The sequence below is a fragment of the Solanum dulcamara genome, chromosome 12 (assembly GCF_947179165.1).
Source record: "Solanum dulcamara chromosome 12, daSolDulc1.2, whole genome shotgun sequence".
Classification (NCBI taxonomy): Eukaryota; Viridiplantae; Streptophyta; class Magnoliopsida; order Solanales; family Solanaceae; genus Solanum; species Solanum dulcamara.
Window position 1 is genome coordinate 3,801,628 of NC_077248.1, and position 13,143 is coordinate 3,814,770.

Consider the following 13,143-nt stretch of genomic DNA (forward strand, 5'->3'; position numbering starts at 1 on the left):
GGCAAGCAACAATTCATTTAGAAAAGCTTTACAATATAACATGAACCACGGGCAAATATTTCAGATTTTCTATACAAGCAGTGCTCTTGAGTACAGGCTATATGCATCTCAAAGATGCTATTCAACGTCGAGCCCATATCTAGATAATAGCTGTGGAAGGTTATCCAGCAACAAGGTGAAGAGGGCACCAATCAAGAACATTAGGACAAACACAAGCAATATCTTTCCGATGTAGATAGGGCTTAGAGGAGCTTGTGAGTTACTTCTTGCAGAATGTGAGTTGTCCGAAACCTGCAAAAAATGGAAGACAGAGAATCAGAAACTGTGTGTTTTTTTCTTCTCATACAGGATTCCTGATCAATCACTCTGGGTCTTTAACTCAAAGTCGTGGGGTGGGACGCACCCTAGGACAAGCGGAAAGTGGAAACAACACGAAACAATAAGGAAATGGTGGTCATAACTATTCCTTATACTCTCGGGATTCTATAATATTCAAAACTTTTGAACAAAGCTAATATCCGATTATTTCAACACCTCAATTAGAGTGTTATTCGTCTTCTTGTAACCACCACATACCTTTGTCCTTTCCTCTTCATTTTCAATCAAACAAAAAGAAGAGATGCCATCACTCATTAGTCCTCATATATATCATGAGCATGAATAAAGTTCCTTTTACTCACATATTTAAAAGAATTAGGCTAATTGCTTTTTTCAATACTGTATTATAAAAATCTTAATAAAAAATTCTCAGAAGTCTTGCACATTTCTAGAATAAGTTATGAGTTTGTAAAAAAAGTGTGTACACATTGTTTTCGTACCCATTAGGTCTACCATCTCACTAGTAAGCATTATATGAGAAATTTTCAGCGAGTTATTTCTCCTTACAGTACTGAATGGTGGAGACAGATTTAAGAAAGTAGAAGTACAGAAAGACTAAATGCAAGTGATATGAGAAAGTCCTTAACTTGGCATAAATGCTCATTTACATATAATTTCCAAATACAAATTGATATATGTAAGTGAACTAAGGAATGTGGCTTACACCTCTGGCATACATCTCATTTCACTACAATTTTCAGACACAATTTAGACATATGTAAACTGGAAAAGGGTGTAAAAGCCAAAATCTTTAAGAAAAGAGAACTATGAAATATCCAAGAAATCATCTGAGGAACATTCAAATACTACCAAAATTCTGCCAGTGAGTGAAGCAATAACGATTGTTTGATCAAGATGAAGCAATGGCAATTCTAAAACAATATCCAAATACATGAGAATGCAGGGGGCTATTTCAACACTTTCTTTTTACATCTGCATTCGACTGAATGTTCCAATTTGCAGCTTGTAAAGCAAGGAAATGCGAATTTAGACACCGTGAATGACAATAGCTACCCAAAAAATTATAATGCAGAGTTCCATAATGAACAAAATGAAAGATATCCATATTGAATGTCCAGCTTTCCTTTATTAATCATTTTGAAAATAGTGTCGACTTGTTTGTGGAGAAGATTTTAGAGTCATAGCTGAATAATACACGATCAAAATTCCTTTGAACGTTTTTTTCATGCAACTTCAATTTATCTATTTCTATTAAACAAAAAATATCAATTGGTTAAACGTGAAATCCTTTTTTCCCCAGTTCAAATCCGGGTGTCGCCTGATCAACAAAAAAGTATACTCCTGTTTAACTTCCAAACACGTTAAATGCAGATATTTTGATTGGGATATACAAAGAATAAGAAATCATGTGAGAGGAGATCAGTGTGACTACAATCATACCGGGGGAATATATGCTGGTCTTACTTCTGCGTGGTCATCAGGCATCCCGCTTGAAAAACCTGCTGCAAGAGAATTTCAAGAAAAAAATCTTACCACTAACAGTTTCCTATTTCTAAGTAATTCAGGTACCAAAAAACAATTAAATATCATAATAGTTTACTTGTTGTCTCAGTGACTGGCTGCAATTTCCATCCTTTGCCATAATTCACAAGAATTGAATTGGGGCCAAATATCACAGGCACTTCCCCATCTTTAACAGCTTCAACGTAAGTTGCAGGTTGGTTTGCCAAGATAGAATCAACGCTACTGCGATTGATAAATTTCAATGCGAATTTTGCCTCTGTTCCAGCAGCAAATCGCCAAGTCTTGCCGGTGCATTTGCAAATCACTTCCACAAACTATAATGCAGAAATTATAAGATCAATTTCAATTTCTTCATGCAAAAGTACCCGGTTTTTTTTTATAAGTATAACAATTCCTTAATTCCATTGTTCTAAATGATCCTATGGGCAATCATCAACCCAATCAAAACGCGTAATTAAGAAGAATCAAAGCTGATATCACTTCCAGAAATTTCAAGCTAGCAATTAGAAAATAAACAATTCTTGTTGAAATTAAAAAGCAACATTTTTACTCACTGATTACAAGAATATCCAATTTCACAGTGAAATTGAATGATCAAATGGTCAATAAACCTATTAATATGATAGTTTCATATATGATCAAAGGATAATATCGCATATTAATATGATAGCTCACGCAGAAACAACTTTACCGTTGCTCCCCTTCACAATTTTAGAAGGATCAAAGAATAAAATCATTTCCAGTTACTTCAGGGTAGGATAATCAGCAAAATGAACTACTCTAGTAGGAAATAGAGCAAGCAATTCTAATAACTAATTGATCAAACAACCAATAAGGTCAAAAGAGCAGCCCGATGCATAAAGCATCCTACATTAACGAGATCTGGAGAAGGGCTGCATCTCGTGAAGTGTGATCTAGATAGTCTATCCTAATGTAAAGCGTTAATGATTACTTCCACGGCTCCAATACACGACCAATTTGGTCAACAATTAACAAGAATCAAAACACTAATTACAGAAAGATCAATAGAAATAAAGGAATTACAGAATGAGATTGTTGTTCTGTGGATTGATTGACTTCAGCTTCATCTTTCAGCTCTGCCATGAGCTGATTGTTGTTGGAGGAATGAGCCGAAAGAGAAGCCGTCAACAGTCAATCTGGTGCCACAAAAGGCCCAAATATAATGGATAATTACCTTTTCATAACGGGTCGGGTAGCCCATATAGTGTATGGGCTACGAGTTGGATCCCCAAATTAAAATATTGGGCCCAAGTTTAGCTCATACAAAAAAGGAAAATTTACATAAATGTACTATATTAAAAAAATATTTCTCATTTATAGCAATAATATTTTTTTCACTAAACAATTATAATACAATTTTAATACATAATAGCGAAAATAATTTATAAAACTCATATAATACAAGTTTTATTCATGGATAATATATTTATCACATACTTTAGTACATTGTGTCAATTTCTTACCAAACAAGTATAATATATTTTAAAACACTTATAATACATTTATATTGCATGCATAACTCACTTTTAATACATGACATATATATCATAATATTGCTATAAATGATAATAAATAAAAAGTATCACTAAAATCAGTAATTATTTATTAAAAAGTGTTTTTCCTAGTAATTTTTCCTACAAAAATCCAATAACATATAAAGGGGTCATTTCCTTTGTAGACTTTTGCCTCTATTTGTGTTGGTTTTTAATTTTTATCCCTTGAAATAAATAATTTTTTTGCGGGGCATACATTTATATTTTTACATGATAATATACATAAGTTATATCTTGTATCTTTAACACTATGTTTGGATGGTTGTTACGTATTATTTCATAATGTATTATATTGTGTTGTATTTCATCGAATTATAATGTTTTAATGAATGCAATGTTTGGATAGATTGTAACGTTCTGTATCGCTATATAATGTCACACAACAACGATTTGAATGATAAACCTACGAGAAAAGTAGGGTACGTGATAAAGCTCCTATAAAATTGTAGGATAAATTCTAAAATAGAATTATTAAATAATAAATAAAAACAAAATTAAATGAGAAGAAAATATTAAGGTAATGACGCGATCACACTGAATCGGTCGTTATACAAAATGGGACTTTTCGTCGTTACCTAACAATGAATTTAAACGATATGTTACAGTAAAATTTAAAATTTAAGTAATTACATATTGCTTATCTTTTCAATGACTTTCTTTGTGTTAGATAGACTCTTCACATATTCTTGAATTGACTGCTCAAGAGTTTTCCTTAGAATATATAAACATTTCAACAATTATGATACTTAAGAAAATTTAGCATACAATAGTATTTCCTTTTTGTTTCTACCCCTATTTTATATATAAAGTATACAGATGTAAAGAGAAAAAAGTCATGAGCTAGTAAATTCAAGTGATTTAAACTCTTTAACATTAAGTGTCACAAAAAAGGACACAGAACCTATGTGTGTCCAGCAAATTCAACAATGAATGAATTAAAGACCATCTTCTTTTTTTCTTCCAATCACCTCATCTTCTTTTTTTCTTCCAATCACCTCCCTTTATTTAAACACCTATCTATATATGCCCCCCATTTTCATTTCAACTTTCCATACATCAAAAACACTTCATACAACATATCAACAACCCCCCCACCCTAACAAACTATGGGGAGGCCACCTTGTTGTGATAAAATAGGTATCAAGAAAGGTCCTTGGACTCCTGAAGAAGATATCATTTTAGTCTCTTATATCCAAGAACATGGTCCTGGAAATTGGAGATCAGTCCCTACAAATACTGGTAATATTTTAGTTGAAATCTTGAACCTTAAGTTGGTTTTCAATGTTTACTTTCTCTTTTTTTTTTTTGTTTCATTTGGTGTTTAGTACCCGCACTGAGCTTGACTGAAATTATTCGTGTTGAGAAATCCCATATAGGTAAAGCCTTTTCTAACAAAGGCGACTTCATTTCTAATTCAGGCCTTGAACCTGAGACTTTGATAACCAGAAAGAGTACTTATCACTCCAGTACAAGGAATCCCTAGTCCTATTTTTTTTAACAATTACTTTATGTTAGTGTTATAATTATGGAGTTAATTTTTTTCTTATATCTTTGTAGAAAAGGTTATAATTTTCTCTATTTTATTGTTTAATGGAGCAATTTTTTTGGTTTTTTCTTAAAGGGTTGATGAGATGCAGCAAAAGTTGTAGGCTAAGGTGGACAAATTACTTGAGGCCAGGAATCAAAAGGGGCAATTTCACTCCACATGAAGAAGGAATGATTATCCATCTTCAAGCTTTGTTGGGTAACAAGTAATGTTCTTCACCTTCTTAATTACATTTTTTCCCCTTTTTGACTCTACATTGCTATTTAATCATACAATTAAAAGAAAAAATCTTGAGACGAGCATAAACAGACAGTGAAAATTCATATAGCCGACTTCAAAAAAGAAATGAAAGTTTAACTAAAGAATAGCAATAGCACGAATTCTAAGCTGCATAAAGCCAGAGGAACGAATTGATGAATCATGACGGATCTTAATAATTTTCATGGTCTGAACATGCCAGGTTGGTTGACACATAAAGGGGAAAAGCCAAGGGGAGGGGACAATTAGAAAAGATAGTTCTTTGAAGTTCTAGAAAATAATAAACAAGAGTGTCGATAAGATACATATAAATTGACTTGTTTTTTGGAGGGGTGGGGTGGAAGTGGGGGTATAATACATGTATTTGGTTGATTCATTATGTATATGTATATGCTTGTACAGATGGGCAGCCATAGCTTCATATCTTCCACAAAGGACCGACAATGACATCAAGAACTATTGGAACACTCATCTAAAGAAGAAACTCAAGAAAATCCAAACAGAATTGGATTCACATAATTTTGCTCCTTTTCCTCCTCCTAATTCAGATAATTCTAGCACTAATAATTATGATCATCATCAATTCTCAAAGTTATTGAACTCTCCAAATTCTTCTTCATCATCATTGTATGCTTCTAGTACAGAGAATATTTCAAGACTTCTAGAAGGTTGGATGAGATCTTCCCCTAATCCTTCTAGAAGAAATAATAATGATATTGATCATGATGATGAGACGTTGCATGAGGCACAAAAAAATGATCAAGGTCAAGAAATTGTTAAGAGTTGTGAAAAATCTTGGATTAATCAAGATGAAGGAATAATTATTCCAAAAGAGAAATCAAGTAATTATGCTAATTGTGAAAGTAGTGGAGTTGTTGCAAATGAAATTAAGACAAGTCCTCCTCCATTCACATATCTTGAAAAGTGGCTACTAGAAGAAAATGGTGGTCAAGTTGAAGAACTCATGGAACTTCCAATGATATTCACATAATAATACTATTTTCTCTTTAATTACAACTTATGACAACTTTTTTTTCTATGTGGTGGAGTTTGTTTGGGGATATGCATGGGTATTCTTCGAAGAAAGCGTAATAGCTTATTAGTCTATGACATAAAAAATGTGTCAATATTCAAGTGATTCAATCGAAATGATGAGATCGTGAAACTTAAGCTTTTCAAGTATCATTTGAGGAACATTTTGCAATCGAGGAAGGGTCTTTAGCTCCATGGCATCGAAAATGTATTACTGCTCAAGTGATTCAACCTAAGTGACAAGAATCTTGAAAGTTGTTTTTTCAAGTGTATTTAGTGAAATGTTCGGTCAATCAAATAAGGTTTTTGATGACAGGACCTGGACAAAGTCCTTTAAGATGTGTGTGATTTTTTTTTAAATTTAACGTATAGTTCTAATTTTATGTAACTTTTCTAATTAGAAGTTAAAATAAGCTCCATTATAGCTTTCTTCACAGATCGATCAAGTTTTATTTATTTTGTAAATTAATTATTCATTATTTGAGTGAAGGCAACTTAGTTTATGATGATCAAGCTCATTGGTTTGTAATTTCTTCCACATAGGAAATTAAAAGCAATAATGGAGTATGGTAGGAAGTAAAGAAGGTAGATATATATATGTAGGATCATTTAAAATCGATCATATATTTAAATATAATTAAACATTTGTCACTAATACTATTAATACTGTACTGTTATAATTATATATAGATCAAGTTTAAGTTCGTTGCACTAACGTTAATTATTAATATTTTTTCTCCATCATATTAAGTTGTTGCAATAACAAGTACACTATTTATAACAAACATGATCTGCAAAGCGTAATAAAGTAACACATTTAAATTATATTAGTCATTATCTGTATATATAATTTAAATATCATCACATAATGTTAATAATGTGTAGACTAAACATAGAGTTATAAATATCATTAAATAAGTTATGAATCAATTATGAGAGTCATCAAAAGTCATAAAATTGTGGGCTTACTAATACTAACCCCATAATATAGGTACTTAATTAATTTCAACCTCTAAAACAAGAAACTAAAAGAATTTATAACACCAAAAATAAGTATTTAAGAAATTAAACAAACAAAAAATTAATATAAGTGAGTACTCTCGTCTAATTTTTTAAGATGTCAAGACGAGTTAGAGTTTAAACGGAAAAAAAAAATTGACTCTCGAAATACCTTCATCTATGGAACTCTTCTTTCTTTTCTTTTTTTTTGGTTTTCCACCGATGTCCGAAGTCCGTAAAACTCTGACTAAATTTGATTCGTACACTGCAGGGCCCATTCGGGGGTAGAGCTCACAACGAAATTTTTTTCATTCTCAGGGCTCAAACTCGAGAACACCGATTACGGATGAAACAATCTCACCACTGCATCACGAACACTAGAATTATTCTTCCCCTAATATTGACTAATACATAGAGAGAGAACACATATATGTATAGTATTAGGATAGGCCTTTTGGTTTTTATTATATTTAAATGTTATTAGAAATTCAATTAATTAATAAAGAATAATTTACATACCAATTAAAGGAAAAAAATAGTAAAAAAAGAGAATAATGGTTGATAGAAACAATCAATACTATGAAAGGGGAAAAGTGAGTGTCACGAAATTCTTGTTATCACTTTAGGGTAATAAAATGCTTTTATTTTAGTTTCCAATAACTTTAATTTCTTTTCACCAAAATTAGCAAAGATGAAAGAGGAAACATGTGATTTCTCTATATTATTTATGTCCTTTCTCTAAGGGTACATAGTTTTATTTATTTGACTTTAGCATGTCAAATAAATAATGCATGCGACGTTGGAAGTTTTTTTTTATATGCACCGTCAGTATATAACTAGTCGAATCAGACTTACTCAATGTGAATTCAAATTATTAAACCAATAGACTTTGGATTAAAATCATCAAATTGGTCGAATTGAAAAACTAAATGTTGATACAAAAGGTATTCTATTTATTGTTCTAAATTATGTCCTTGCCCCTTTTTGGTTTTCATTTGATATTTGATATCCATTTTGAAACACGACTTATTCAGATTCACGTCGAGAAGTTTTATTTTTAGAGTAAAGTGCTCTTAATTAAAAGCGACTCCATATGCATGATTCAAACTCGAGATTAATTAGACCTTCGATCCCTAAATTATATTCATTGTACCTATAATTGTTTTTTTCTTTTTTCTTTTTCACATACACATTATACGCTCTCAACATTCGAGAGTCATGCATGAGTGTGTATGTGGGGTGGGTGGGGGGATCGAAGTACTCAGTTGCAATCCAATGGATGGAAGAACAACAAATTGTTTTTTTTTGTATAACACTTCCATTGATATATAGTATTTATTAGTTCGATTGATTCAGATTCCATGCACGTTGAGTAGAGTCGATACTAAAAGAAAAATATTGCACTCATCTCGCCACATCGTCCTTCGATGATATCTAATATGTTACCAAGTAATATATTTCATAAAGTATCTGTTAGTCACATATACTTATAATTCAATCAACCTCCCACAAATAGCACATTTGTTAAACTATTTTTTTGGCAATAAATCAAAAATTACTTTTTTTGTCACCATATGTCTTCCCAAAATTATGATTGATCTGCTGGCAAGATTGGCATGCATGTGATGTTCACAAATACATGACCTTTAGTAATATTATATACCGCAATGAAATTAAATAAAGCAATAATTTGGTCAACCACCCTACGAACTCTACAATATTTTATTTGAATACAACTCAGTACTAAAATATTTAGGACTCGTGTCAAAAAATAGGGTAGTACAAATGACAGATTGAATTTTATGAATTTTGAATTTTAGAATAATCAGATTTTAAGCTATAGTAATTAAATTTTAAATTTAATATTTATATGTATTTATTAAATTGTTAGGTTCGATTGAACTGACGGGTCTCGTGACAACGCCTTCCTCTGTGGTCTTGCCCGAAGGAAGGGCTATCTGATTCGATGAACTACGTAAGCCGTAGCGCGCTAGCGTGCGCTAGGACTTTGTTCACCTTTGAATACGAACGGCGAATAAAGCGGGTCACCCTCTTTTTGGCTTCGGCCAAACACTTTTTCTCGCTGGTCGAACTAGTGACAGCATTCTCACTTTTATTATCACTTCCAGTGCTAAGGGATTAGTTCAAGTTAGACCGAGAAGTAAGAGTTTATAATTGAAGTTGGGGGGGGGGGGCTGAATAGAGTTTTCTTGAGTAAAGGACTACTTTTGCATCGGCTTTCTCTTGTTAGGTAATTACCGATGAGAGGGAATTACCTATAGTACTACACCATAGTGACCTACATAAAAACGTGCTTGAGGTTTCTTAATTTTAAAAAAAAATTGTCCAATTAATTAAAGACCCTTCATTTTCATTAATTATGCAATGAAGGGGCATTTAATTACACACTAATTAATTATCTACTGCCCCCTACACATTTATTTTATTAGATTTATTTATATGATTCGTAGCTACTAGCTAGTGTGTAGGGTTTAATTTGCTGGAACTTTCTGCTGTGAACAAATTTCGAGCTTGATGTGGCGTAGCTTAAAGAATAAATTCATAAAATTTGTTAGTCTAATTAAGGCGCATAATGTGTGTCATGGATTTTGATTTATGATAAATATGCATGATATCAAAGTTTTTGAGCACAACGTTGAAACAAACCTCAACAAAGACGATTCAAGTCGTCTCTAAAGAGGAGTGTGTATGTGTCCATGTTCATAATAGAAGGAACGTCGATAAAGGCGAATTAAGGGTGAACATGCATCTAAAGAGGCGAAGACTGGTTACTTTCCCTGAATTCTACATTAGAAATGGAGGGAAAAGTTTTGTGCCTATATACGACAACGTACTAGCAAATCCACACATGCTACACACGTTCGATGCGACATAATCAAAAGGAAAAAATTGTGAAGTCTATATTAGACCAAAGCGAATAATATGTACTATGAATTTTGTTTGTTAAAAATACAAATTTTAAGATGGAATATCTCATGCATATATACAAGAAGATTAATAGAAGAATAATTTTTTTCCCTTTTTTCCATTCAACAAATATTTTTCCAAACACTAGATTTTCGGGTTAGGATTTTATGGGCCGAAGTTAAATGGGTATTTCAATGATGGGCCTTGTAGTAACTATGGGTCAGGTTACAGTTTGTTGGACTGCAGAACAAGGCTAGATTGGGCCATCTTCATTTGACCAGCGGTAGTTGGGTCATTTACACTTTTGTCCCAATTTTGTGCTGGTTTTTAATTTGTCCTCCCTAATAAATATTTTTTATATAGGGATAAATTTATATATTTGCATCATAATATATCACAAGTTACACCCCGCATGACAGTTTTCCTTAAAGAAATTATGTCTACTAGGCATGAGTTCGATTGTGACAAAATTTAAAGATCGGTCTATTTGAAGGACAAAAGTTAAAAGATCAACAAATTTGAAGGCAGGTTGGTGCAATTTCATCGTAGTAGTTCCTGTGAAATTTTTACCAGTTGTCCCTTTTTGGCAAAACTATTTAGTAAATGACCCTCTTTTTTATTTCTCTTGCAATTTATGTACCTTCTAGCCTACAGTCGAAGGATACTTTTTGAGAAAATTAAAAATCTTAGGAGAAAATACTAGATCATAATTTAGAATTTTACTAAAAATGCTAGATGATAATTTAATGAGTTGTCTATAAAATTGAGCAAACATTAGACCCGAGTCTCACATTGTCCGAAAGAGTAATTTCTCAAGGACGATATTTGCAAACTTTTTAAAATAGGCTAAACAAGTTGCTTAATAGAACAATAAATCGATGGAATATTCTCTTATATACTTGCCCTTGTTTTAATTAATTTTTCCTCTAAGTTGGAATTGGTATTTTTACCATTTCTCTAATTCTTTCAAGACTAGTTCTAACCAATTTTTTAAAATAAAAATAACACTATTAAAGAAATATTTTGACTAATTATTGGTGCATTATGTAATTAATTGTGTATTTACTTTTAACGCTAGTAGTGAATTTAGTGGAAACAATTCAAAGGTCCATTTTACAAGTGTTGTGTCATTGTTAAAAAAACTTTAGCTTGAAAAAGACTTTTTACCAAATGTTTGGTGAATGTTTTAGAATAAATTTAGTTTGTAAAGTTTTTAACAAAAGATAATAAAAATCTTATGACTAAACGTTTGGAAAGACGAATTATTGTGTCATTGAAAGCAACTTTTATTAAAATTATTCCAGTTTATATTCACACTTTTACCCTAAATTAACCTTTTCTTTTACTAATACAAAATATGACATATTTTGTGCTAATTCCACTATATATATATAATTGTACTTTTTGTTTTATACCTAATAAAAAAACATGTGTTAAAAGTACTTATTTATTCCTAAGCTTATATGATAAGTCTTGCCAAATGGTGCCAAATAAATGCAATACATAAATTATTTGTTTGAGCAGCAGCACTTCTACCGATTATCAACATGGATGGTAATAGAATGGCTAGGATCCCTTTATTTTTAAGGGAAAAGACATAAATTCCAACTGAAGTTATACCGAAAAGTTAGTTATACACTTAAACTATCATGGTAATTTATTATACATCTAAACTATCTAAAAGTGAATTTATTACCCTTCTGAAACGTATAACATCACTCTCACGGTATGTGGTGTATTACACTCGCTGCCAAGTCAGCGTCATGTCAGAAATTATATTTATTTATTTATTTATTTATTTATATTTTTTTTATTAATTAACTTTTCTTTTATTAACTATATTTTATACTAATTAACTCCTAATTAATTATTAACCACCCATCCGCCCCTCCCCCCAACCCAACCCCAATCGTCTTCTCCACCAAAATCAAATTCACCCTCCTTCATCTTCTCAGCCATACCCAAGCACTCTCTAATTTTTCTAATCAAAATTTATTAAATGTTCTTGCCTATAAATTTAATTTGCTTGAATCTGAACAATTTGAGTGAAAGATTTCTATTCCATATCTAAAGTGGAATAAAAAAAGGTTTGACTTCTAGGTTTTTAGCTAGAAATCTTCTTCTTCTTAATGGGTTTTGAAAGAAATAAAAATCAAGATTCAAAATGGGGAGTAAATAGAGATGGGTGTGAAGAACTTCCTCTTAATGAGTTTTGAAAGAAAAAAAATCAAGATTCAAAATGGGGAGTAAATGGAGGTGGGTGTAAAGAAGAAGAGGGTAGGTGGGTGTGAAGAAGAAAGGACGTGGGGGTGGGGTGATTTTGTCTTTTTAATTTTTTTTCTTTAATTTGAATCTGATGCATTTCTTTTTTAATTTTTTTAATTTTTCTGCCACGTCAGTTTTTTTTTTGGGGAGGGGGGTAATAAATTCACTTTTAGGTAGTTTAGGTGTGCAATAGATCGCCATGATAGTTTAAGTGTGTAACTGACTTTTCGGTACAACTTGAGGGGAAAATTTATACCTTTTTCCTATTTTTAATCAAAGATTTTAGATTTGAGTCCTAACAATGAAAAAATTCATGTTGAAAACGCCATCTTCAAAAACAGGTCCCGCAATACACAAACTTAAATTAATCAAACTCCAATACATGTACCGAATATCGAATGAACTCAATTAAATTATTTTCCTAATGACTATATCAAAACATTAGCCGGCATTTGCTTTGAGAGGAGGAGAGGGGCATCATATAAGATATACCAAAATGGCATGTCAACAATTTGATAATATATATTTTCAAATTAAAAGAGAATTCATCGAGCAATATTAATTACTCCTTTCGTCCAATTTTAAATGTATAATTATTAAGTTATAACAATAAATACAAAGTATAATTATTAAGTTACCTTTATTTATTAGACTCCTTTTCTTTTTTTTAGAACTTAG

The 13,143-nt window shown here is 31.6% G+C and overlaps 2 protein-coding genes across 3 annotated transcripts; one reads left to right on the forward strand and one right to left on the reverse strand.

Moving 5' to 3' along the window:
* Positions 1–12: 12 nt before the first annotated feature.
* Positions 13–3,029, reverse strand: LOC129877463 (uncharacterized). 2 transcript variants are annotated; one of them, XM_055952967.1, is made up of 4 exons: positions 2,908–3,029; positions 1,940–2,177; positions 1,780–1,838; positions 13–291 (listed from the first exon to the last, which is right to left on the reverse strand). In XM_055952967.1, exons 1-4 carry the CDS (start codon positions 2,965–2,967, stop codon positions 118–120), a joined length of 531 nt encoding a protein of 176 aa, XP_055808942.1. In that variant the 5' UTR covers positions 2,968–3,029; the 3' UTR covers positions 13–117. The 2 variants fall into 2 exon arrangements, with proteins under 2 accessions (XP_055808942.1, XP_055808941.1); XM_055952966.1 differs by having other exon boundaries at positions 1,780–1,841.
* A 1,426-nt stretch (positions 3,030–4,455) lies between these two features.
* On the forward strand, positions 4,456–6,777 carry LOC129876405 (transcription factor MYB60). The gene is made up of 3 exons (XM_055951841.1): positions 4,456–4,676; positions 5,059–5,188; positions 5,644–6,777. Exons 1-3 carry the CDS (start codon positions 4,544–4,546, stop codon positions 6,230–6,232), a joined length of 852 nt encoding a protein of 283 aa, XP_055807816.1. The 5' UTR covers positions 4,456–4,543; the 3' UTR covers positions 6,233–6,777.
* Positions 6,778–13,143: the final 6,366 nt, after the last annotated feature.